The sequence below is a fragment of the Physella acuta genome, unplaced genomic scaffold, assembly GCF_028476545.2.
Source record: "Physella acuta isolate Inbredline_101_S28 unplaced genomic scaffold, ASM2847654v3 ptg000105l, whole genome shotgun sequence".
NCBI lineage: Eukaryota > Metazoa > Mollusca > Gastropoda > Physidae > Physella > Physella acuta.
The window spans coordinates 1031737-1057510 of NW_026731625.1; the positions used below are offsets into that span (position 1 = coordinate 1031737).

Genomic DNA, 25774 nt, shown 5'->3' on the forward strand with positions numbered 1-25774 from the left:
AGATTTGAAAGTATCCAATAAGAATAGATAGTCTACCTTTACCGGAAGTTTCCGTCACTGATGTTTATCTAGTTTGAAAACAATGCACCGAATGCATATTTAATATTTATTTTTAAAATATTACAGCATATCTAAAATTTGACCATGTACTATTGCTAAAGTGATATTGACCTTCAAGTCGGTAAATATTATAAATAAGTTACTCTAGGCCAACTTTATGGTATTTATTTAGTTTAGATTTTAGATTATTATTAATTTTTAGGGCCCTTGCCTTGGCTACTTTTTTTTTTCTTTAAACTTTTACACTTTTAACTTTAGTAGGCCCTTTTTTATATTTTATCATGATGATGTGATTGTGATGATTGAATTCAAGAGGTAGATCTAAATTAGATTCTAGATCCTCTAGTTAGTACCTCTAGAGTCTAGATCTAGATCTAGACCTAGTAGTAGTTACAAATCCTCCTCAAAATCTGAAATAATTATTAAAATTTAAGGAGTCACCTGTTTTTCACATTACTAGATCTAGTTTCTGGCGATTTTACGTACCTAAATTCAAAATTGCCTAAAACGATAGAGTAGATAGTAGATACTAGAGAATAGAGATAGATTAAGTAAAACCTTAGTTTTGCGTCGTAAATTCCAACATAGCTAGTAATGTGCGATGGAGGTAACTAACTAATGAATATTTCTTTCATTTGGCCATATTTATGAGATATTTTACATAATATAACAGATAATTGAATAACAAATCACAATCCGGGAGAATGTTTATACCAGTGTCTGATAATGGAATCTTCTTTAAAAAAGGGGTGTTAGGTTACTGGTAGTTAACTAAATGCACACATGGCTATCTAATGTCAATGCTAACCCTGTCCCTAACCCCAACCCTGGTCCTACCATACGCCTAACCCTAATTTCTAACCATAAAATTAGTCGACATTACAATACTACTAACAACCCAACACCCCTTTTTTAAAGAAGATTCTATTATCAGACACAGGTATCTATAATCATCCCACAATCCATGACCAAACCAGTAAAAAAATATCCTGAAATAAACTTTAAACTACCCCGTTTGAGACAACAATGAGTAAATACAAGCAGCAGCCATGTTTCAAAAACAATAATAGAGTAGTTTCCCTTAAAAAATTGTCTATTCGCATGTCTGTTGTGTTGATTTTGTGGTTTAATATGGGTGTTTTGTATTGTTTTAATGTATGCCTTTATAGTAATTTTTCTTTTTTTTAAATATAGTTGACATGAATGACTAATAGACCTTTTCAGACTTAAAAGTGTGCATCCAAGACCACAACAATTGTTGGGAGGTCGAACTTTTAAACACTTTATTTGCAGACATCAAATCAATATTAGATCGCCCATAAATGACGTCACTCTTAAGATAGTAATGACAGCGTGCATTATTACAGAACAAACATATGAACATATTGTTTCAGATAGAAATTGTGATTTGTGGTGGGGAGAGGTTGAGTAGAACTCAGCGATCTAATTTTGAGACGGTCAGGTTTTTTCTTCTGAAAACGGGATGGTTGTGGGAGAAAGACCAGCTGTAGAAGTATGACGTGTCATTCATTGGTGATCCATTTTCTTAGTGGGGACGTTAGAACTATTAAGAAGGGTCAAGAAATGTAAAATGCATGCTGATTCGCATTTCTTGAACCCCCACCTTTTCACCCCCCACATCTATCCCTCTTCCATTTAAACATACGTGGTTATTTCTGCAAGTTTTCTGTCTTGAGACTTTCAGCCCTTTAAAAATGTATAGAACTAGACTACCCATATTAAGCACCAAAAGAAGCTTGGTGAAAACAGGATGGCTGTCCGATTTTGAAGCTGCTCTGCGCTTTATAAAAAGCACAATAAACGATAAGATGACACTTATGTTTAAGTAAATCATAATTCTGAATCTTGATACATTAAAAATGATATTTGAAAATTAAGAGCCAGACAGTCAACATGATATTCTAATTTAAGTCCAAGAAAAAAAATTTCCTCAAACGATGGAAAATTTTTGCGCAGTTTAGCGAAATTGAATTAAAGTATTCACGTCATCTTACAAAGCGCGATAGTCTACTGGTGCTCTAATGTGGCCTCGCTTGGTTCGTCAGACCTGGGCCCCATGCTGATGGCATATTCGTCTGCAGGCATTTCGTGGCAAGCCTTTTCAACTGGAATTTGTGTTAAGGTCGTTTTGCCAAACGTCTCAAACTAGAAGACTTGCAACATTTATGATGATTCATTTTGTGCAAGGTATATGTATACTAATGCTTATTTATCATTATTTTGATTGAACAAAGCATTATAGAGGTTCTCCATCAAACACCTAGAATTTGCGGAGTCGCGTGAGTTGACATAAAAAATCTTCACTCACTCCCGTAGCAAATCATATGTGACATCATTTATGGACAACCCCATATCACTCATTTGGGCATTTGATATTGACATTTTGACAACAGGATAACCAAAATGTATCTGAAAAATGGAGACTTGGAATCATGACAACACACACTTGAGGGATGGAGTGGCTGATTGTTTTAGATGATGTTTTACGAGGGAAGCTGGTGGATAATACATTTTGTCTCTCTGTATATATAAATGATGACAAACATTTATTATTGTCAAAATTATGGCTAGAGATCTTAGTTAAGGCAGAGCGAAGCGTAATTTTTTTACATTATGACTTGTGACATTGACAACAAAAATATGATTGAGGTTGGGTTTTAATTAAGGTAAAGAGAAGTAAAAAAAAAACTGTCATAAGTTACGATAGAATCACTAATTGATGAAAAGAAAAACCTGAAATGAAAATAGTGAACATTCAAACAATAAGAAAAAACTCAAACTATAATAGTAATGATCAAATAAACATTAGTACAAGAAAAACGTGATTTTATACATGGATACAAGTTACATCTCACAATACTTCTAGAATTAATAAAGTTGTTTGTTAGGAAATTCAGTTTTTAAAGGGCAGAATTTAAAAAAAAATGTGTACGACGGACTATACAACAAGACAATCATATTTAAATACATTTTCATACTAATAGAAATGAAAGGGAAGCTATTCTAAACAACATTTTCTTAAGATGGCTGCTGTTTTTAATAGCAAATATACTATCTCGAACAGGGTTGATAAAAATTAATTTCAGGGTATTCAAATTAATTTAACCATCAATGATGATCTATTATTCAATTATATATAATATTTTATTAAAATATACGAAAATAAACTCATATTTAAAGACATACATTAGTTCACTCTCTCCCACATTACTAGTTTTGGCCGAATTTACGACGCTAATAAACACTAAGGTTTTACCCTAGATTACTACTCATTACTAGAATCAATTCTAGTAATGAGTAGTAATCTATAAATCTAGTTCTATCGTTTCAGGCAATTTTGAATTTAGGTACGTAAAATCGCCTGCGACTAGTGATGTGAAAAACATGTGACTCCTTAAATTTTAATAATTATTTCACATTTTGAGGAGGATTTATGTTTTGAAAAATACAGTTGTTTCAGTTTCATTGTTTCATTTAGATTTATGTACCTGTTTTTAAACAATTGAATTGAAACTTTTCAGTAATAAAGACTAGCGATGTTTCCATCAGATGCATCAAAATTTAATGAGTCACCTTTTTTTCACATGACTAATCTCGACCGATTTCACGTACCTTAACAATGAGGCAACTTTTTCGCACATTACTAGTCTCGGAAGATTTGACGCACCTAAAACGATAGATTACCACTATTTATTAGGGTCAATTTTGGTAATTTTTCAAAATAATAAATATTGACATAGCCTAGATTCTATATCTATATTCAGTATTTAGGCAATATATTGGTTGCTGAAATATGTAAAAGATCTTATCCCTCATGTGCAACCAAAGCTTTTATTAAAGAAAAACAAACAAGTTTTCTTTTTGTTTCAGTGCATTTAAAAGCTTGTTGCTCTAAGGTTTTTTTTTTTATATTATTTTTTATGAAATGGTTACATTATCAGTTTGATTTAAAACAAATGGCTTAAAGTTAAAAGTAAACTTAATTGTAATTAATGCTCCCATGTTTTAATGGTGAGTCATGCTTTATAATGTGTGCATGCTTCTAGTAAATATTGATTTTCCTAGATGGACTAATGGTTTAACTGATCTAAAATACACATTATGAAGTAAAACCTGCTATTTTATTCCTGAAAAAAATTAATTCAAATCTGCATTTTTCAAAATACTAAAGTATCATACTACTATGCGTTTGTTTTATTCATATAAAAGTTTTAAAAATCTTAAAAATAACTTTTTTTACAGTTATTATTTACAGCATTCATTTCCTAATGGCACCTCGTCAAAATAGCGCACGACAAAAGAGCGCAGACAAAAGAGCACCGACGTAAGAGCGCAGCCAATTAAAAAAACACATGTTGTACGCTAAACGAATATGACATAGTTAACACTTGTTTTAATTAAACAATCGGCGGTACGATAAAACGACATGTGTTTATTTATATATTATGGTTAATATGTTATGAATGCAAATTGCAATTTGAAAATATCTCTAACCCAAGTAACATGGAGAAGATATTGGTCGAAGGCTACAGACATCAAAAGAACAGATCAAATGCTGATGGAAGTACGACATGGAGATGCTGCAAGAAAGATGGCTGCCGAGGACGGATGAAAATGTTGAACGATGTTGTTCTGTCAAGGGTTGGAAAAAACAAGGCAGATTATACAACAAGCCAGGGAAGGAAATTTGATGGAAGTAGCACCTCATTTGCCGGCATACATCGCTTCACAACGTGCAATAGAAAGACAGAGAAAACGCAAGCAGCTGCCATAACCAAATCTGCAGAACGTTGCAGTTATAACAATTCCTGAACCTCTTCAAACGAGAACAAGAAGGCAAAATTTCGTCTTGTGGGATTCCGGACCGGCTGACGTTTACAGATTGATGATGTTCGTAACAATAGATAATATCAATGGTCAATACCAGTTTTTTAGTTAAATTAACTGAACAATTAGTTTTTTAATGAAACAATAAAGAGTTAACATCAAACAATGCCTTCTGATCTGAGTTAATTTTCTTGTTCCTATTTATTGAATATGGTATTTCTATCTTTAGTTTGCGCTCTTTTGTCTGCGCTCTTATGTGGGCGCTCTTTTGATGGGTCACCTTTCCTAATGTAAACAATCCATTTAAATGAATTCTAATAAAAAGTATTGTTCCTTACCTTTAATTTTAAATTAAATTTAGATACCTATGCTACTGTATTGAGTAGGACATATAATAATATAATAATATTGTAAATAGCTTTAGGCCTAATATTAAAATATCACAAGATACATGGTGCAGTGTTGCTTTAAGTCCTGGCTTTTTTATGGAGTTTGACACACATTTATCGCTGGGGTTTTTTTTATAGGATAATGTTACCTTTTTTTTCACAATGAAACTGTGTATTTAGTATTGTATTTTATTTCTTCTGATTTTCGACACAATCACAAGCATCTTTGCCGTTTGGCGTCTCAATTTTACCCACACAATTATTAATTTATGATTGATTGAAGGTTCCAAGATTTTATTTGGGAATTTATTCCAAACTGTTGAAATATTCAAAAAATTTGCTGCTGTTAAATTTATATTTTCTGAACCAGACCTAGACCCCAAACACAAATAAATGTGCCCCCCCCCCTCCCCCCATCACCTGAATTGTTATAGATCTAGTAAACTATCATTCCCAGTTGTGTATGGCACAAGATGATAAATAACACAGGCTTCTCAGAGCTGAGAACAAGGTTGGCCTGACTTTAAATACATTTCTACAACTGATTCGTTCACTATTGCTACGTGTAATAAAATTATTTGAAAGACATTTACTTGCATTCCTTGTGTAAGACAAATTGTTATACAGACTTTCACGCAGTGTCTTTTGTAATATAAAGAAATTAGGTTTAGCTTAATCAATCTTCTTAATTAACTGATTAATGACTGACTAAATAGAATCCATATTTGTTATATTTACAGACTTGTATAAAATAAAATTTGAGTCATGTATGGAAGTTCAAACTCCCAGACTAAACGGCGCAAGAAGCGTTTACTACAAGCAACAAAAACAGTGACAGTAGTTCGTGGCAAGTTGGGCTATGGTTTCACTATATCTGGCCAAAACCCCTGCATGTTGAGCTCTATTGTTGCTGGTAGCCCAGCACAAGCAGCAGGGCTGAAGCCTGGGGATCTCCTCTACTTTGTCAACGGACAGAATGTCAGCAGAGCCTTCCATGATGATGTTGTGCGCATGGTAGGGCTCTCCACAGGATCATTAGTTTTGCAGGTTAGTTTTTGAAACATTCGCTCTCCACAGGATCATTAGTTTTGCAGGTTAGTTTTTGAAACATTCGCTCTACACAGGATCATTAGTTTTGCAGGTTAGTTTTTGAAACATTCGCTCTACACAGGATCATTAGTTTTGCAGGTTAGTTTTTGAAACATTCGCTCTACACAGGATCATTAGTTTTGCAGGTTAGTTTTTGAAACATTCGCTCTACACAGGATCATTAGTTTTGCAGGTTAGTTTTTGAAACATTCGCTCTACACAGGATCATTAGTTTTGCAGGTTAGTTTTTGAAACATTCGCTCTACACAGGATCATTAGTTTTGCAGGTTAGTTTTTGAAACATTCGCTCTACACAGGATCATTAGTTTTGCAGGTTAGTTTTTGAAACATTCGCTCTACACAGGATCATTAGTTTTGCAGGTTAGTTTTTGAAACATTCGCTCTACACAGGATCATTAGTTTTGCAGGTTAGTTTTTGAAACATTCGCTCTACACAAAATAACTCTTCTATAAAAATGAGTTACTGTTGGAAAGTTTGGAATTGCTCCCCCTACCCTAAGTACATGAAGTAGAAACAAATGATACAACATGTTGGTTTGAGGTGGTTTATAATACAACAATGTTATGGTATGGAGGTGGTTTATAATCCAACAATGTTATGGTGTGGAGGTGGATTATTATACAACAAGTGTTATGGTATGGAGGTGGTTTATTATACAACAAGTGTTATGGTATGGAGGTGGTTTATTATACAAGTGTTATGGTATGGAGGTGGTTTATTATACAAGTGTTATGGTATGGAGGTGGTTTATAATACACCAATGTTATGGTATGGAGGTGGTTTATTATACAACAATGTTATGGTTTGGAGGTGGTTTATTATACAACAAGTGTTATGGTATGGAGGTGGTTTATTATACAACAATGTTATGGTATGGAGGTGGTTTATTATACAACAATGTTATGGTATGGAGGTGGTTTATTATACAATAATGTTATGGTATGGAGATTTTATATTTTGAAGTATAAATCTTTTACAAATCATCTACACTTTAAGTGTCTCAATTTTCCCACCAATCTCTTCATTTCTTTCCTAAAATCACTCAAATTCTACTGCCATGATTGCCACAGTGTAGATTTCTACAGACTCTTTGTAAGCTGGTTTAGAAAACAGTCTGTCATATAACAAGAGCTATTTTGTTACTTCCTATCAGGTTGCAGAAAATGTAAACAGCTCCGATTCCTCTGATGATGACTACCCACCTCGCAGCAAGTCACGCTACCCAAATAGAGTTCGGCCTCGCAAGAATCATGGGGATAGAGTTTCTAAATATGACCGGGCTTCACGACAAGCTGACAACTTGCCAGCTCATCAGCGCCAGTACGCCCCCCAGGGTACAGAGTCAGACTTGTCCTCCAGCCTTACATCCCAGGAGGACCACGGCTGGACCCAGGGCTGGCCCAGGGTCAACCAGAGAGCGGCCCCAGAAGCAGGGCGAGGGTTCACCTATACTGCCGTACAAGATGGCCCTGTCATCTCTACAGCCAAGAAAGTCTCCTCTGCCTCTGCTGTAGTCAAGAAGGTCCCTCCCATGTCAGGACAGTCAGCTGAGACACACCCCTCCGTCTTACACAATAAAATTGTTGATCCAGTACCAACTCCCCAGATAGAAAAGTTGAATGTTAGGGCAGAGAAGGATGGTGAAGAGGTCCTGCTGCCGTTGGTGGAGCCTCTAAAAGCTGTTGTGGGCTACATTGGTTCAATAGAAACTCCAAGTTCTCACACTCGCCCACACCAGCGCCTCCAAGCCTTACGCAATGCAGTTAGAAGGCTGAGAGTAGAGAAGAAGGTTCACACCCTGGTGCTGATCCAGGTCAGCCAGACGGCTGTTACCCTAACCAATGCACTGGGCAAGCAGCTAGCCCTGTACCCCAGTGACCGTATCGCCTTCAGTGGGATCTGTCCAGATGACGAGCGCTTCTTTGGGCTGGTGACCCTGAGTTTACCTGATGATGACACCAGCAGCTTGCTGGAGGGGGGAGGAAACACAAGCTTCCCTAACTCTTCCTGTCATGTCTTTATGATTGAACCAGAGTTAAGTCCCCACAGTATGCACCTGCAACAAGCTGAAGCCTTCCACGTAAGTCTGAATCTCTATGTGGAGGGTCTTGGCCAGTTTAAGCTTATGAATTATGTTTTGCTGCATGTTTTCCCAGTCTTATCTGTTGAGCCCATTGGAAGTGTTACTGTGATATCGCCTTGCATTTCCTCAGATCAAGTGTAGCAGACAGTCCTTGGTCTGTGAAGAGTTTCCCAGCTCGGCCACCTCACTGATCCTGTCTATAGCCAGCCTGTACCGTCATGGACCGCCCAGAAAATTTGACAGCGAAATAGTTCAGTCTCAAGCTTTTGCTGACCCCATGAGGCAAGCAGAGCGCAGCAATAGTATTGCTAGCAGCAATGGGAACAACAGCACCAGTGACAGTGGGCTGGGACTAGCTAGAGAGGAGGCCCCCCTGGAGCAGAATGAACAGGTAACTCAAGTCTGACACTGAACTGAAGATTTGCATGTATATCATGTGTGTACTTTGACCTCAGAAATTTGCATGTCTATCATGTGTGTACTTTGACCTCAGAGATTTGCATGTCTATCATGTGTGTACTTTGACCTCAGAGATTTGCATGTCTATCATGTGTGTACTTTGACTGCAATTATTTCCAGATCTGTGTTGTGGACCTCCCATGTGACAGACAGTTAAACGCCAGCTGTTTCTCAGTAGACACAAGTGTCTTGTCTACTCAAGGCCATCTCTCTCCAGAAGTGGACGTGGTCAACCACACGCAGGGGTCAGCCACACCTCGGAGGCCATTGTCAGCTTTTGATCCCAGAAGAGGTGAGCTGGATGGTCATTATTAAACAACCGGTTGCCTTGGTAACAGATTAGCACTAGCCTAAAATCCTAGAGTCTTTGCTCCTTTGTTCTCAGAGAATGAAAGTTCTTGTATTAGTGGGTAAGTCCCAGCGGGTGGGTTCCTGGCCTAACAAATGTCTGCTTGCCTTCGTCAGGTTTGAACAACTCCAGCAGCAGTGAGGAGTGCTGGCACCATGTCAACAAGCTGAACCCCAGGGCCATGCCAGACCCCGCCTACCCCGGGGCGCAGAGTGTCAGCCCACTGCCCCAGTCTACAGAAAACTTGAGACAAAGCATGCAGCGCCTGTTGCAGGCTCGCCAGCAGCAGCTGCAGGAGCAGAACTGCATGCTGGGTAGTGATGGCGAGTCCCACGTGGGGGACCCAGTTCTCTCCCTCTCTGTGGCTGAAGATGGGCACGCTGTGCTTGAGGGCAGCGTTGGGCAGAAGGTGCAGGCGTTGTTTGCTGCCCCTGTTAGCGTGCCATCCACTGCCTCCGTCAGGTCAGCCTTCCAAGTGCCCAGACCCGTGTCAGCCCCACCTGTCAAGCACAGGTTCCACACCCAGCCAGAAACTGTGGACTTGGAGACTCTGGGCAAGCTCAGCCCCAGGGCCTACCCCAGCGCCTCACCCATGGCAGTTTTTCGCTCTCCATCCGCACCTCCGGCCCCATTTTTCCCACATCGAGATTCTGATGAGGATGAGGATGATGATGCAAGTGATAAAAGTGAAGATGACCCTTACATACGCCAGATTTTAGAACAATTCAGCCGAGACAAGATCTCTGCCTTAGAAGGAGAAAGTCGCAGATTTTCAGAAGGATTTGCTCTTTCAAAAAAGGTAGGATAGCTATCATTTTCTTTGTTAGATAGCCCTCATTTGACAATGAAATAACTAATTAAATGCATATTAGACATACAAGCACTTAAAAAACTGAATGAATGGCATCACCAAAGTTCAATCAGAGGCTTTGATTATTATTGTTGACATGAACTGAAAAAAACATTTGTGTTAATTTTCTCTTTTGGGTAGCTATGTTTTAAAAAAATGGAATTAAATAAACCGGGAGTGATCTCCCCTAAACTTTCTCGAATATTCTTATATAAAATAACAGGGGATGGGAACTCGGGCTACAGACATGATTTGTAATCCATTTTAAATACTTAAAGTTTTAAAAATAGAATAAAATCTCGTAGACGAATTAATTGCACACCAAGTGAACGCCAAATAAAAAAGCGCATAATAGTGCGCAATATTATTAGTACTTTTAAAATTTACATTAGTTTTTTGAGAAATCGGAAGTAGCGTAAATTACTACTTCTAGTCAACGGAAATTACTCAAAATTTAACAGAAGGTAGAGAATTAGATCTTTTACTTACATGTGAAATTTCATTTATCTATCTGAAATAGTACTCAAGTTATAGGCTTTTGAAAAATTCAAAGTAGGAAAAGTACCACTTCCGGTTATCGGAAATCGCTCAAAAGTTGATACGGATCTACGATTTTGATAAAATACTTATATATGAAATTTCATCAACCTAGCTGTAACGGTACTCAAGTTATCGTGTTTACACACGGACAGACAGACAGACACACAGACAGACACACAGACATACGGACAAGATTGTAAAATTATGTTTTTCCGTATCAGTGAGGTGTAAAACGTCGAGATTTGTAAAAATCTCAATTATTTTTTTTGCACGATTACAAGACTTTCTCTATACTTCGTATATACGAGAAAGTAAAAAGTTTTAAGAATCAAAGTTATAAGTGTGCAAATGATATGCAGATAACTTGAAAATACTTTTTGCCTTTAAGGCTACATTTCTAATTACTGAAATGAAGCTGTCATTTGAACCTGGATTGACTTGAGTTAGACCAACTTTTATTGGCTTTAGTTTTCTAGAAGAAATGTTAACTAAACAGCACAACCTATTGACCTAGACTTATGCTCTGTTTGAAAATTCAAAGTGCCATTTGCACACAAAAAATGGATTTGCTTCTTAACCAAACTTCGTTTTGTCACGGATAATATTCCAAACAACTATATTCAATTTTTTTTTCAGTCTTTAGAAAATTCCTACAAAACCACACATAAATATTTTATGATCACATATTTTAACAACACGGCATGCAATTAAAAAAATATTAATTGGCCTTTTGAGAGTATTGGTGTGTGGGGAGGCGGGGGGGGGGTCTGCTATTATGGCCATATAACAACAAAAGTAATATTAAATGACATGCTCATAATAAAATGTAATATCAAATAGCTGATTCTTATTGTCGTGACGAATGGGCTAACCTACCTAGTCACGTGACGTACACATGATTACAGTTTTATAGACCAACAGAAAGCTTCAAGTGTAGAAATATTTGAACAGGGGTTGAAACCTCTAGTTTATCGAGAACTCTATAGATCTACCCCTGTGCCATTTTTAAATTGCCATTGTCTGGTGGACAAAAGACGTAGTTGGAGTTACGGTTCTTAGGTCTCAAACAGCAGAATGACTGAATGACATTCGTGTTCCTTTGTCGTCTGCTAGAATAGAGGCTAATCACGCGATATGCAGACATGCCGCTTAAATAGGCTCTCACAACGGTTTGATTGTGCATCACAAGACTGCTAACTGTGTCCTCCAATCAGAGGCGTATCCAGGTTTTCGTTGTAGGGGGAGCGAAAAGAGCAAAAAAAGCGCCGAATTTTTAACACGTTCTATATACGTGTATTATATATATATATATATATATATATAGGCCTATATATATATATATATATATATATATATATATATATTAGCTGTATGTTGTTGCTTCGCTATGATGTAAAATAAATTGAAAGTAGCACTCTGAAGAAATTTAAAAAACATGCACATTGTAGGCCGAGAAAACAAAAAAATGTAGGCTGGCAAAACAAAAAAAATCACTCTAAACAAAAGACAAATATACACACACTACAACCAAAAACAATGAACGCAACATAATCTGTTTTGTAATCCTTGTAAAACAAATTACATAATAATTCTTGGGACATCAAGACTAGCGAAAAGGGGAAATAATCACTCTTTTAATATAAATATGTATATGTCTACACATTTAATTATAAATATCAAAACAACTCAATAATTACTTAATAATCTAATATAGAAGCTTAACGTTATTCGGTTTTACAAAAATATTTTGTCTACAATCAGAATTAAATATATTGTTATTATAAATGCTAAAGTATTACAGCATAATGAAAGTTTTTTTTTAATAAGAGTTGGTATAAAACCCAGCTTTTCAGATTACAAGTAAAAAATCCGGATAAATAGCCTACAGATAACCAATATATAGGACTTGCATTTCAGATCATACATGTAAAGTAATCAACCGATTTTTTGTGTTCTTTAAAGATCATTTTTTTAACATAATGATAAGTGGTTCAATGGAGATGGACGGCGAACCGTCAAGGCATAAAACACCATTGGCGTTGGACAAACAGACCGCACTTTGTAACACTGTTATCTGACCGGTAGGGTGATCAATAGCTACTCACACGGTCAAGCGGTCAGTTAAATGATGGAGGGTGAACTTGGTGTCGAGAAAGGGGTGGGGGGGGGATAAAAAAAAGTCACGCGACACTAAACATACTTTTATGGGTATAAAAGTGGTACTACAATAGAGGTTTTTTAAACATTGCAATGCATCTTAATGGTTATTTTTAGAATGGCAAACTGATACAGCTGTTAATACGTGTTGTAAACGTAGACACTACTAGACTAGTACAATAATGCTTTATTGCTGCATGAAAAGAAATCTTGTGATTTACATAGATGTGCCGACCAAAAATATTTTTTAAACAAATATCATTGTTTAAAACTTTGAGTTTAAAAAGTTTCCAAAAAGGCGCCACTTTGCTGAAAATGGCCAGAGGGGGAGCGGCCGCTCCCCCTGCTCCCCCCCTGCGTACGCTACTGCCTCCAATGTTGGCCAGTTTGTCTCTAGTATGTCTCAGTCGTCATCCCAGTCGCTCGTTAGTCGTGCTATTTGTCTCTAGTATGTCTCAGTCGTCATCCCAGTCGCTCGTTAGTCCTTCTATTTTTGTTCTGGCCATTTCTTGCAGCAGACAAGGCGATAAGGTTATTTACGACATGAGGCCTTCAAACGATCACTGACTTAATTTATGACAGCCTTCAGTCCTAATATTTGTGACCTTATGTTGTCCTGTACCTAATTCCTTCGTCAATTCTTTCGTTTGGGTGCTGTGACAAAACCTATGTGCTGGGCGTGTCCTCCATGTAAATATGTGCTGGGCGTGTCTTGGTGTATGTATCGAGCTACACGAGGATGTCACGCTCGGCTGTACCAGCACGGCCGTTGTTCCAGCACAAGAATGGGGCCATGAATGGATGTGTGTTCCCGTGCTGTGTGACACGCGATGTGTATTCCCGTGCTGTGTGACACGCGATGTGTGTTCCCGTGCTGTGTGACACGCGATGTGTGTTCCCGTGCTGTGTGACACGCGATGTGTGTTCCCGTGCTGTGTGACACGCGACTCCACACCATGAATGGATGTGTGTTCCCGTGCTGTGTGACACGCGACTCCACACCATGAATGGATGTGTATTCCCGTGCTGTGTGACACGCGACTCCACACCATGAATGGATGTGTATTCCCGTGCTGTGTGACACGCGACTCCACACTGGCACCTCTTGGAGCTACCACTGGTTTTACTGCGACCGTTTTTTTTTATTCTGGCACGTCGGCTAATGGACTATAACATGTTTGTATCTTTTAGAGATCCATGTGGTGATAACTTATAAGCTGTCTTTTTAATGTAGGTATGCTAGTTGTAGAACCCTCGTTATGGTGTGTTGTATGTTAGTTGTAGCCTCGTTATCGTATGTTGTCTGTTAGTTGTTGCCTCGTTATGGTATGTTGTTTGTTAGTTGTTGCCTCGTTATCGTATGTTGTCTGTTAGTTGTTGCCTCGTTATCGTATGTTGTCTGTTAGTTGTTGCCTCGTTATGGTATGTTGTCTGTTAGTTGTTGCCTCGTTATGGTATGTTGTCTGTTAGTTGTTGCCTCGTTATCGTATGTTGTCTGTTAGTGGTAGCCTCGTTGCGGTATTCTGTCTTTTAGCTTCAACCACGTTAAGATTTCTTGTCTGTTGGCATTAGTTTTATTCTGGCGATTTTAAGTGTTAAACTTTTGTTCCCTAACTCTATATAAAGCCTGTTCCCTAACTCTATATAAAGCCTGTTCCCTAACTCTATATAAAGCCTGTTCCCTAACTCTATATAAAGCCTGTTTCCTAACCCCATATAAAGCCTGTTCCCTAACTCTATATAAAGCCTGTTCCCTAACTCTATATAAAGCCTGTTCCATAACCCCATATAAAGCCTGTTCCCTAACTATATAAAGCCTGTTCCCTAACTCTATATAAAGCCTGTTCCATAACTCTATATAAAGCCTGTTCCATAACCCCATATAAAGCCTGTTCCCTAACTCTATATAAAGCCTGTTCCCTAACTCTATATAAAGCCTGTTCCATAACCCCATATAAAGCCTGTTCCCTAACTATATAAAGCCTGTTCCATAACCCCATATAAAGCCTGTTCCCTAACTCTATATAAAGCCTGTTCCCTAACCCAATATAAAGCCTGTTCCCTAACTCTATATAAAGCCTGTTCCCTAACCCCATATAAAGCCTGTTCCCTAACTCTATATAAAGCCTGTTCCCTAACTCTATATAAAGCCTGTTCCATAACCCCATATAAAGCCTGTTCCCTAACTATATAAAGCCTGTTCCCTAACTCTATATAAAGCCTGTTCCATAACTCTATATAAAGCCTGTTCCATAACCCCATATAAAGCCTGTTCCCTAACTCTATATAAAGCCTGTTCCCTAACTCTATATAAAGCCTGTTCCATAACCCCATATAAAGCCTGTTCCCTAACTATATAAAGCCTGTTCCATAACCCCATATAAAGCCTGTTCCCTAACTCTATATAAAGCCTGTTCCCTAACCCAATATAAAGCCTGTTCCCTAACTCAATATAAAGCCTGTACCCTAACAACTCGTAAAACATGTTCCCTAGCAATGCGAAATGTGCAAATCTTGTTCCCTAAACTCGTGTAAAACCTATACCATAGCCCAGTCTGAAGCCTTTTACCTAACACTGCACAGATTTTCTCCATACTCTTTGTAAAACATGTTCCTCGTTAATATGTAATGCTGGATCCCTGATCCCTTGACTTGGAAAGTCTAAAGCCTGCTCCCTTAGTGTAAAGCCTGCTCCCTTAGTGTAAAGCCTGCTCCCTTAGTGTAAAGCCTGCTCCCTTAGTGTAAAGCCTAAAGCCTGCTCCCTTAGTGTAAAGCCTAAAGCCTGCTCCCTTAGTGTAAAGCCTGCTCCCTTAGTGTAAAGCCTGTTCCCTTAGTGTAAAGCCTAAAGCCTGCTCCCTTAGTGTAAAGCCTAAAGCCTGCTCCCTTAGTGTAAAGCCTGCTCCCTTAGTGTAAAGCCTGCTCCCTTAGTGTAAAGCCTAAAGCCTGCTCCCTTAGTGTAAAGCCTAAAGCCTGCTCCCTTAGTGTAAAGCCTGCTCCCTTAGTGTAAAGCCTGCTCCCTTAGTGTAAAGCTTGCTCCCTTAGTGTAAAGCCTGCTCCCTTAGTGTAAAGCCTAAAGCCTGCTCCCTTAGTGTAAAGCCTAAAGCCTGCTCCCTTAGTGTAAAGCCTAAAGCCTGCTCCCTTAGTGTAAAGCCTAAAGCCTGCTCCCTTAGTGTAAAGCCTAAAGCCTGCTCCCTTAGTGTAAAGCCTAAAGCCTGCTCCCTTAGTGTAAAGCCTGCTCCCTTAGTGTAAAGCCTGCTCCCTTAGTGTAAAGCCTAAAGCCTGCTCCCTTAGTGTAAAGCCTGCTCCCTTAGTGTAAAGCCTAAAGCCTGCTCCCTTAGTCTAAAGCCTGCTCCCTTAGTGTAAAGCCTGCTCCCTTAGTGTAAAGCCTAAAGCCTGCTCCCTTAGTGTAAAGCCTGCTCCCTTAGTGTAAAGCCTAAAGTCTGCTCCCTTAGTGTAAAGCCTAAAGCCTGCTCCCTTAGTGTAAAGCCTGCTCCCTTAGTGTAAAGCCTAAAGCCTGCTCCCTTAGTGTAAAGCCTAAAGCCTGCTCCCTTAGTGTAAAGCCTGCTCCCTTAGTGTAAAGTCTAAAGCCTGCTCCCTTAGTGTAAAGCCTAAAGCCTGCTCCCTTAGTGTAAAGCCTAAAGCCTGCTCCCTTAGTGTAAAGCCTGCTCCCTTAGTGTAAAGTCTAAAGCCTGCTCCCTTAGTGTAAAGCCTAAAGCCTGCTCCCTTAGTGTAAAGCCTAAAGCCTGCTCCCTTAGTGTAAAGCCTGCTCCCTTAGTGTAAAGCCTGCTGCCTTAGTGTAAAGCCTAAAGCCTGCTCCCTTAGTGTAAAGCCTGCTCCCTTAGTGTAAAGCCTGCTCCCTTAGTCTAAAGCCTGCTCCCATAGTCTAAAGCCTGCTCCCTTAGTGTAAATCTTCTGGCGAGTCAGATCCCTGACTGTGATAAGACTACTAGGTATCATCTTACTCCGCTGGAGTCTCCGGTGGTTTCAAAAAGCACAGTCATGAAATCATTGACTGGATCAAAATACAATCAATTTTTACCCAACAACCCATTCATGCATGGCCTATTTTTCTTGACATTATTTCACCAAAATCCGCATTCATGCATGGCCCAATGTTTAATGGCCATTAACTGTTGCCTGTGAAGTTGTGTGGAGCTAGTTATGCCATAGTTGCTAGACTTCTGCTAATGGTGTAGTACAATGACTAAAGACGTGCACATAGATTGTCTCCCATGGAAACTTCGGGTATGTTCAATCAGTTTTAGATTCAATGTCTTTACACACATTTTGTTTGTGGCTGACTTTTTCTTTACAAAAAAAAAAAAACAACAAAAAAACAACAAAAAACAACAAACTTTAAATAATTTTTTTAAAAGTAAAAAATATTATGGAATTAGTATAGATGCAATTGCGTCAGTATGTAAGACAAACGTGAATACCACCATTAAATATAAGAAAGTATTTGTCTTTATCGCCCCATTGTTTGGATGGGGTGGAATGGCTTTCTAAACTTTAAATGTGGTAAAGAAAAAACTGTGTTGGGCTCTTCCGTTGGAAGATAACTTGAGTACCGATGCAATCATGTTGATGACATTTCATATATAGGTATTATATCAAATTTAAAACCAACTTTTGAACGATTTCTCATAACCGGTTTCTACTTCCGGTTTCTGAAAAGCCAGTTACTTGGGTAGGTGGATGAAATTACACATATAATTATTACTTTCTATGCGCATATCTCTTTCAAATTTTGAAAATTTCCTGTTACTTGAAGCGGTATTTTACTGTATTTTTGTGGAAACGCCATTTGAGTACTGTTTCTGTTAAAAAGACGACATTTCATATGTATGTATAACATTTTAAAACTGGAGAACGTTTAGTTTTAGCTTGCTAAGCTGAAAATTCCCGAGTTCGAACCCTCGGGCAGATGAGGCTCGTTTGCTGGGGACAGTCACTCTTCTAGGAGAGACAACTCCAAAATTAAACAACTGCTGCCTTGTAGTTTGCTCTTGGTTGGACAAAGGCTGTGGAAGCAAATTCAAAAAGAAAAGCAGGAATCAATGGCCTCAGTGTAATCGTAGTCAATGGTTCAATGGCGCATAACCAGTTGACACGTATACTTAATTGTGTTGGTGGGGATCCCTTCCAACACTAAAATTAACGAAGAAGAAGAAGAGTGAACTCCAATAGCCGGAAGTGGTACTTAACTCTATTTTTGATTTCTAAAATACCGATCATTCAACTACCGTTTAAGTAAGTTAGACCACATTTTATACATAGGTTTAAGTACTTATTATCTTGATTCTCACAAATTTTAATGGATTTCCGGTGACCGGAAGTAGTACTATTTCCAATTTTATCATAAAATGATTCCTTTATCTATATACTACTAAAAGCTAGAAATATGTATTTATTTTTTATTTTCTGGTCTGCCGTTACATGAGAGGATGAGCATTGTGTGTAGAACTGTAAAATACGTATTTATTTAGAGAATGTGCTTTTTCCTCAAACTGTTATTCACACCTTTATTTAAAGAAGTTAATTAATGTATTGATATATTCAATTGTAGAAAGACTCCTTTAATTATAAAAGCTTAGAACAAGAACCTTATTTTCAGAAAAAAATTAAAAACCTACACTGGTTTAGTGAGGTCACTTGATTTATTTACTTATTTACATAACAAACACTGCGGCTTCCATGGAACGTCATGTTGCCCATTCAAAAGTTTAACGCATTATAAAGCTAAATGCACACGTGATTTGTTCTAATTCGTTAATATTAGTTTGACGTCAGTTTTAATAATTTATTAATTTATTATTCAAACGGGCACGTGAAGTAGAAGTCACCTGTGACCTCAGGATATGAAGGGCTAGTGTGGTCAGACCCATGCTCAGCCGAAATCGTTTTTTTTTTAAATGACAAAAACATGTCTGAAGTGTGACGTCTTTTTGAACATGGGGTCTGGCTTTTTGTGATGATGTGTTACAGTAGGAAGGGGAGGGGAAAGATAACAATCTTCAAATAAACGTGACGTCCTTTGTGGATGATCCCCCGAAACCCACTGTTATCCTAGGATAACGGGTATTCTAGTAAACAGTGTTTCTTCCAGGCATCTCTTCGAAGGGGGGGGGGGCGGACTCTGCTGAAAGTATAGATTTTCCATATAAATTCCATTTCGTCCGGGGGGGGGCGGACGGAGGTATATATATATATATATATATATATATATATATATATATATATATATATATATATGTAACTAGGGGAAGTTACCAGACATAAGAAAGCGGTACAGCGCTGTCAACTTTGACACGACTGATGTAATAACACAGGTGGTGGCTGATAACGATCAGAAAGCCAGGGCGTAGTATCTCGGGAAGCGATACGAAAGACGGTCTGTCAACTTTGATGTGACAGGATGCAGATGGCTTATTAAATCGGACTGTACAACAGAAGCGGCGTAATGCAACGATTACGATTACGAGTATGATAGGACCGAATATGAGTACGATTATGAAGGGGATAAATAAGGAAGGCGACGGCTGAGCTCGCAGTCTCTCTCTCTCTCTCGCTCGCTTTCGATCAGTCAGTCTGTGTGGCAGTATCAAGTTGGTTATTGAACGGGTTAGCCGTATTGTGTTAAGACGGACGTTAGACATGTGTATTCAGTTAGATGAAGCCTAGTGAGGACTGTTGGGGGTCCGTTGATTCAGACTATTATTGTGAAACATCTCTCTTGATTCATTATATTATTGTGAAGCATTCTTTGATTCATGTAATAAAAGGATCAATAATGAACCTGCATCTTCGAGTATCTATGCTGTGGTCAATGTTGTGTGGAATGAGTGGTTAGACTCGGGAAGGTCACATTTGGCGTTGTCGGCAGGGTAGCCAGAGACTCGTTACATTTGGCGTTGTCGGCAGGATAGACTCGGGGACTCGTTACATTTGGCGCTGCGATCAGGATGAATTCAACGAGACTTGCCGCTTTAGGCACCCATAGTCAACCTAGTTCATAACTGTGTTTAGTGTGTGTGTGAATTCGGACATTCAGGAACAGTGAAAATTGAGGAACGAGGAAAATTTTTTCATACACACACGGTAAGAAAGAACTCTTTTTTTTTACTAAAGGAATAAAATGTCTACTCTGGACGAGAAGCAGACCCATATTGTGGTCCTGCCCAGAGAGTCCCACATTAACAAATTTTACGGGGACGGTGATCCAACTTTAACCAACAGGTTCAGTGAGGAGGTCAAAGCGGCCTGGGCCTCGAGAAACATGTCACCAGAGGAAAGATTAAGACTGCTGATGGGCAGTATAGGAGAGACGGTTAGGGCAGAGGTCAAATGCCACGATAAAACCGTCCAATCAGATCCAGATAAGGTGCTGGATCTAATTATGGAGACCTTTGGGGAGAGACGGTCGGGATCGCAACTGCTATCGGGATTCGTAGGCTTAAAGCAGAGAATGGCGGAGAGTGTGATGGAGTATTCACACCGAATAAACAGGGCCTTTGATTCGGTAAAGGGCAAAACACCTGACATTGATGTACGCCTACTGAGGGACCAGTTCATCGAGGGGCTAGCAACCCCGATCTTAAGGAGAGAGTTGAAAGAGGAGGTCCACAAAGACCCGCAGTTGACCTTCCTTCAGGTCAGGAACTCAGCGATCCGCAGGTCCGAGGATGAGGACCAATCGAACTGTTCGGTGGACAAAGTCTCGGTGCCGGAACAGAAACAATCCCCACCCACGGGGACCGGCACGGTGGAAACCATGATGGCTCAACTGTTGGCCCACCTGGATAAGGTTGACCAAAGATTGGAGAGGTTAGAAAGCAGGTCAACAGCTGAGAATCAGGAAAAGAACGGGACAAAACAGAGACAGGTTGGACGGCCGCGACCCGCCGGTCCATCGCTCCGGTGGACGGCTGACGGTCGACCAATTTGCTTGTCCTGTTCACAACCCGGACATATGGCACGGTACTGCCAGGGAAACGGTCGTCCTCTGTAAGGCAGGGCCAGGCTACAGAGGGGCGAGGTTATGGCCCAAGAAGCAAAATGATGGGAGTCTGTCCCGAAATGGTGATTACGATTGGGGACATCGCGGTGAAGGCAATTGTGGATACAGGCTCCCAGGTGACGACAATCACGGAAAATTTTTACACCAAATGGATGAAAGGAAAAGACCATAGGTTGAGGTCTGACACATGCATGCGCCTGACGGCAGCTAATGGACTAACCATTCCTTACTGTGGTTATTTTCTGGCGGATGTCGTGGTGGCGGGACATAGGTTGAAGCAGGTTGGGGTGTTCGTTACGAAACACAACCTAGAGACAAATGTGTCAAATATACCTTGCCTGTTGGGCATGAATATTCTTGGCCAGTTGCCAGAATTTCTTACAAATATTGTCGGGGATCCAAGTTGGCCAGGTTTGCCAAGACCAGAGGAAGGATATCAGTCCCGGCAAACACGGTCAAGGCAATCACATTACAAATTGGTGATAGAAGCGTGAATGGTGATGTGATGATAGAACCATGTGGCGCCGCACTGAGGGCAGGCGTCGTGTTACTGCGGACATACACATCAGCGGAAAATGGACTAGTTCAAGGACTAGTGGCAAATGTTTTGGATGAGGAAATTTTTATACCGCCTAACACTCTGGTAGGAGTACCACAGAACGTCGAGGTACAAAGGTCGGCACAGTGCATCGAACTGAGCAATACCAGCAGTAATGAAGTAACAATTAGGTCGGTCAATGTGACGGCCGAGGTGAAGAAAGAGGATGGCCGATCATATACATTCCCGGAAACTGAGGACCCAAAACTAAATGAATTGTTGAATAAGTACAGGGATATATTTGCCTCGTACGAGGGTGATTTGGGTTACACGGAAGTAATAAAACACCAGATACCCTTACTACAAGACAAGCCGGTGGCGCAACCTTATCGAAGATTACCACCAAGTCACTACTCTGCGGTGAAGGCACACCTGAACGATCTACTAAAAAAGGGAATTATTACAACCAGCACTAGCCCGTATGCGGCACCGATAGTAGTGGTAAAAAAGAAGTCAGGGGAGATAAGACTGTGTTGTGATTACCGGAAATTGAACAATATCACAAGAAGGGATGCATTCCCCTTGCCTCGTATTGATGAATGTCTTGATGCGTTGGGGGGAGCAAGATTTTTTTCTACCTTGGATTTGGCTAGTGGCTACCACCAAGTGGCCATGCACCCCAACGATCAACATAAGACTGCATTTATTTCTCCACTGGGACTGTACGAGTGGACCCGTATGCCGTTTGGTCTAACTAATGCACCTGCTACATTCCAGCGAGTAATGCAGAGTGCTATGAGTGACTTTCTATTTCAAATAATGTTGGTGTACTTGGATGATATACTAGTTTATTCAAAAACTTGGGAGGACCATCTAGAAAGATTAGAACAAGTGTTTCTCCGTCTTAGGGAGATAGGAGTAAAGCTGAACCCAGACAAATGCTGCTTCGGTCTGAAATCGGTACATTTTTTGGGTTACGTGATTTCGTCGGATGGCATCGCCACTGACCCAGATAAAATTGCAGCTGTTAAAGAATGGAAACAGCCAACAACTACAGTAGAGGTCAGATCATTCTTGGGCTTTGCTTCCTATTATAGAAAATTTGTGCCTGGTTTTGCAAAAATTGCCGCACCATTGCATGACTTGGTAAACAAAATGACAAAGAAACACAGTAAGGAGAAAAAGAAAGGTAAAACACAACTGATAGGTGAATTATGGACTGATGAATGCCTGAACTCGTTTAAGCTATTGAAAAAGGCTTTGACAGAGGCGCCGATATTAGGATACGCAGACTTTGACAAACCATTTCGGCTAGAAATTGACGCCAGCTCTAAAGGTCTGGGAGCTGTGCTATCACAACAACAAAAGCAAGGCTTCAGGGTTATTGCTTATGCCAGTCGAGCTCTGAAGGAATCAGAGAAGAACATGACAAATTACAGCGCCATGAAACTAGAACTTTTGACATTAAAATGGGCTGTGACGGAAAAATTCAGGGACTATTTATTAGGTGCTAAATGTGTGGTATACACTGACAATAACCCCTTGAGTCACCTAAAGACAGCAAAGTTGGGATCCATCGAACAGCGATGGGCAGCAGAATTGGCACTCTTTGACCTAGAGATAAAATATCGCCCGGGGCGGTCCAATGGCAATGCGGACGCCTTATCAAGGAATCCTTACGAGAGACCGGGCGATGAGGAAGAAACGCTGACAGGAATATGTGAGGTCAGAGCGTCAACAGATATCCCTCACGGGGTGCAAGTGAGGCAGAACGGACAGACCGGGGTGGAGCACATTTCCACAGAGCCCGGACATATGGACATTGGTGATTTTAGTTGCCTTAATCACAAAGAGATAAGAGATGCCCAGAGAACGGATAGTGGCTTACAGCCGCTGTTGAAACACGTCCAGGAACAAAAATTCCCAGGAAGAAGGGAAAGAGAACAATTTGGTCGAGAAACAAAGAAAATACTGAGTCAGTGGGACCGTCTCAGTATACAGGATGGTGTTCTCATGCGGAGAATTCATGACCAAATTGATGTGACAATACACCAGGTGGTGGTGCCTGGACAATTACGAGAAGAAGTGCTAAGGTTGGCACATGACAGGGCAGGACACCAGGGTCAGGACAGGACGCACAAAATATTACGACGAAGGTGTTACTGGCCCAATATGGAAATGGAGGTCAAACGCCATTGTGAGGCTTGTGTGAGGTGTCAGCATGCGAAAATGCCAGTTGTCAAAATGAGACAGCCATCGGGACACCTATTAGCGACAAAACCACTAGAGATTGTGGCTATGGACTTTACGTCGTTGGAGCAATCATCGGATGGGACGGAACATGTGTTGGTAATGACTGATGTTTTCACCAAATGGACTGTGGCGGTGCCCACACGAGATCAGACTGCCAAAACAGTGGCAAAGGTCTTAATAGAACATTGGTTCATCAAATATGGCATACCAAGACAATTACACTCTGACCAAGGAAGGGCCTTTGAGTCAGAAGTAATTAACCAACTGTGCAGCCACTACGGGATCAACAAATCTAGAACAACCACATTTAATCCGAAAGGAAACGGACAGTGCGAGCGGTTCAACCGCAGCATGCATGATTTGCTGCGTACCCTAGAACCTGAACAGAAAAAACGTTGGCCTGATTTTCTCCCAGAGTTGGTATATCTATACAACTGCACCCCCCATGCCACAACCGGCCTTTCGCCACACATGTTGCTGTTCGGACGGGAGGCTCGACTCCCCCTTGACTTGTTCCTAGGAAAAAAGGAGAGTATGACTGGCTCATACACTGCACTGGAATATGTGAATGAACATATGAGACGAATTAGAGAAATGTACAGGGTAGTACAGGAAAGACTAGAACATGAAGCACGGCGACCATCAATTCTTTCATGGTCGCGCTGGTATGAGAACAGACTGTTCAAAAAGTCATAAAAGTGAACTGGTGAAGGCACCAGACGAAAAAAGGTGGATGTGAATTCTAGAACTGTTTTGTATCTGAGGAGGATGATGTAGACACATTTGATATGTGAAATAGGGATAACGGTCAATCTTATACGAATGTGACGACATTGACAGTGAGTGGAACAATGGATTTTTTTTACGGTGGTGCGATTGACTTTGAAGGACTGCACCTGCCAAGCGTTGTTTGTGGTTGATAACACACAAAAAAAGGCAGGGGTGGATGTAACTAGGGGAAGTTACCAGACATAAGAAAGCGGTACAGCGCTGTCAACTTTGACACGACTGATGTAATAACACAGGTGGTGGCTGATAACGATCAGAAAGCCAGGGCGTAGTATCTCGGGAAGCGATACGAAAGACGGTCTGTCAACTTTGATGTGACAGGATGCAGATGGCTTATTAAATCGGACTGTACAACAGAAGCGGCGTAATGCAACGATTACGATTACGAGTATGATAGGACCGAATATGAGTACGATTATGAAGGGGATAAATAAGGAAGGCGACGGCTGAGCTCGCAGTCTCTCTCTCTCTCTCGCTCGCTTTCGATCAGTCAGTCTGTGTGGCAGTATCAAGTTGGTTATTGAACGGGTTAGCCGTATTGTGTTAAGACGGACGTTAGACATGTGTATTCAGTTAGATGAAGCCTAGTGAGGACTGTTGGGGGTCCGTTGATTCAGACTATTATTGTGAAACATCTCTCTTGATTCATTATATTATTGTGAAGCATTCTTTGATTCATGTAATAAAAGGATCAATAATGAACCTGCATCTTCGAGTATCTATGCTGTGGTCAATGTTGTGTGGAATGAGTGGTTAGACTCGGGAAGGTCACATTTGGCGTTGTCGGCAGGGTAGCCAGAGACTCGTTACATTTGGCGTTGTCGGCAGGATAGACTCGGGGACTCGTTACATATATATATATATATATATATATATATATATATATATATATATATATATATATATATATATATATATATATATATATATATATATATATATATATATCCCCCCGAAGAGAAGCCTGAAAGAAACACTGAACGGCAGTTTAGCGACACTAATGGGTGGTGCGTAGCTGACTATGCCGTATAGTGCGGGGTGGACAGATAATGATGGTGATGATGGTGGACAGTTAATGATGGTGTTGATGGTTGTGAAGAGGGGATATGATAACCACCGACCGTTTGTTTCAAATGCTTTTTTGATAGTATTTCACTCTTGTTATTTGATACACATAGGTGTGCGAAGCCTAGTCGCCATTACGTCACTGTACGGCACGTGGAGGTGACCACATGGCCGCCGTCTGGTCCACCGGTTGACACGTGGCATTAGTGCAGCCGATATGACACCATAGTTTTCGCTCTAGTATCATCACGATCTAGAGAGGC

At 40.1% G+C, this 25774-nt stretch overlaps 1 protein-coding gene across 4 annotated transcripts in view; it reads left to right on the top strand.

Moving 5' to 3' along the window:
• Positions 1-47: 47 nt before the first annotated feature.
• The window catches only part of LOC131932274 (regulator of G-protein signaling 12), a 46387-nt gene continuing 20660 nt past the window's right edge, over positions 48-25774 (top strand). For 3 of the 4 annotated variants that reach the window (XM_059289158.1, XM_059289143.1, XM_059289168.1), the window contains exons 1-6: positions 48-181; positions 6038-6344; positions 7562-8488; positions 8622-8882; positions 9071-9242; positions 9416-10098. In XM_059289158.1, coding sequence (XP_059145141.1) covers positions 6063-6344; positions 7562-8488; positions 8622-8882; positions 9071-9242; positions 9416-10098 — 2325 coding nt within the window. In that variant the 5' untranslated portion in view covers positions 48-181; positions 6038-6062. Of the gene's footprint in view, positions 182-5754; positions 5809-6037; positions 6345-7561; positions 8489-8621; positions 8883-9070; positions 9243-9415; positions 10099-25774 lie in introns of all 4 variants that reach the window. The other variant, XM_059289151.1, reaches the window with a different exon arrangement.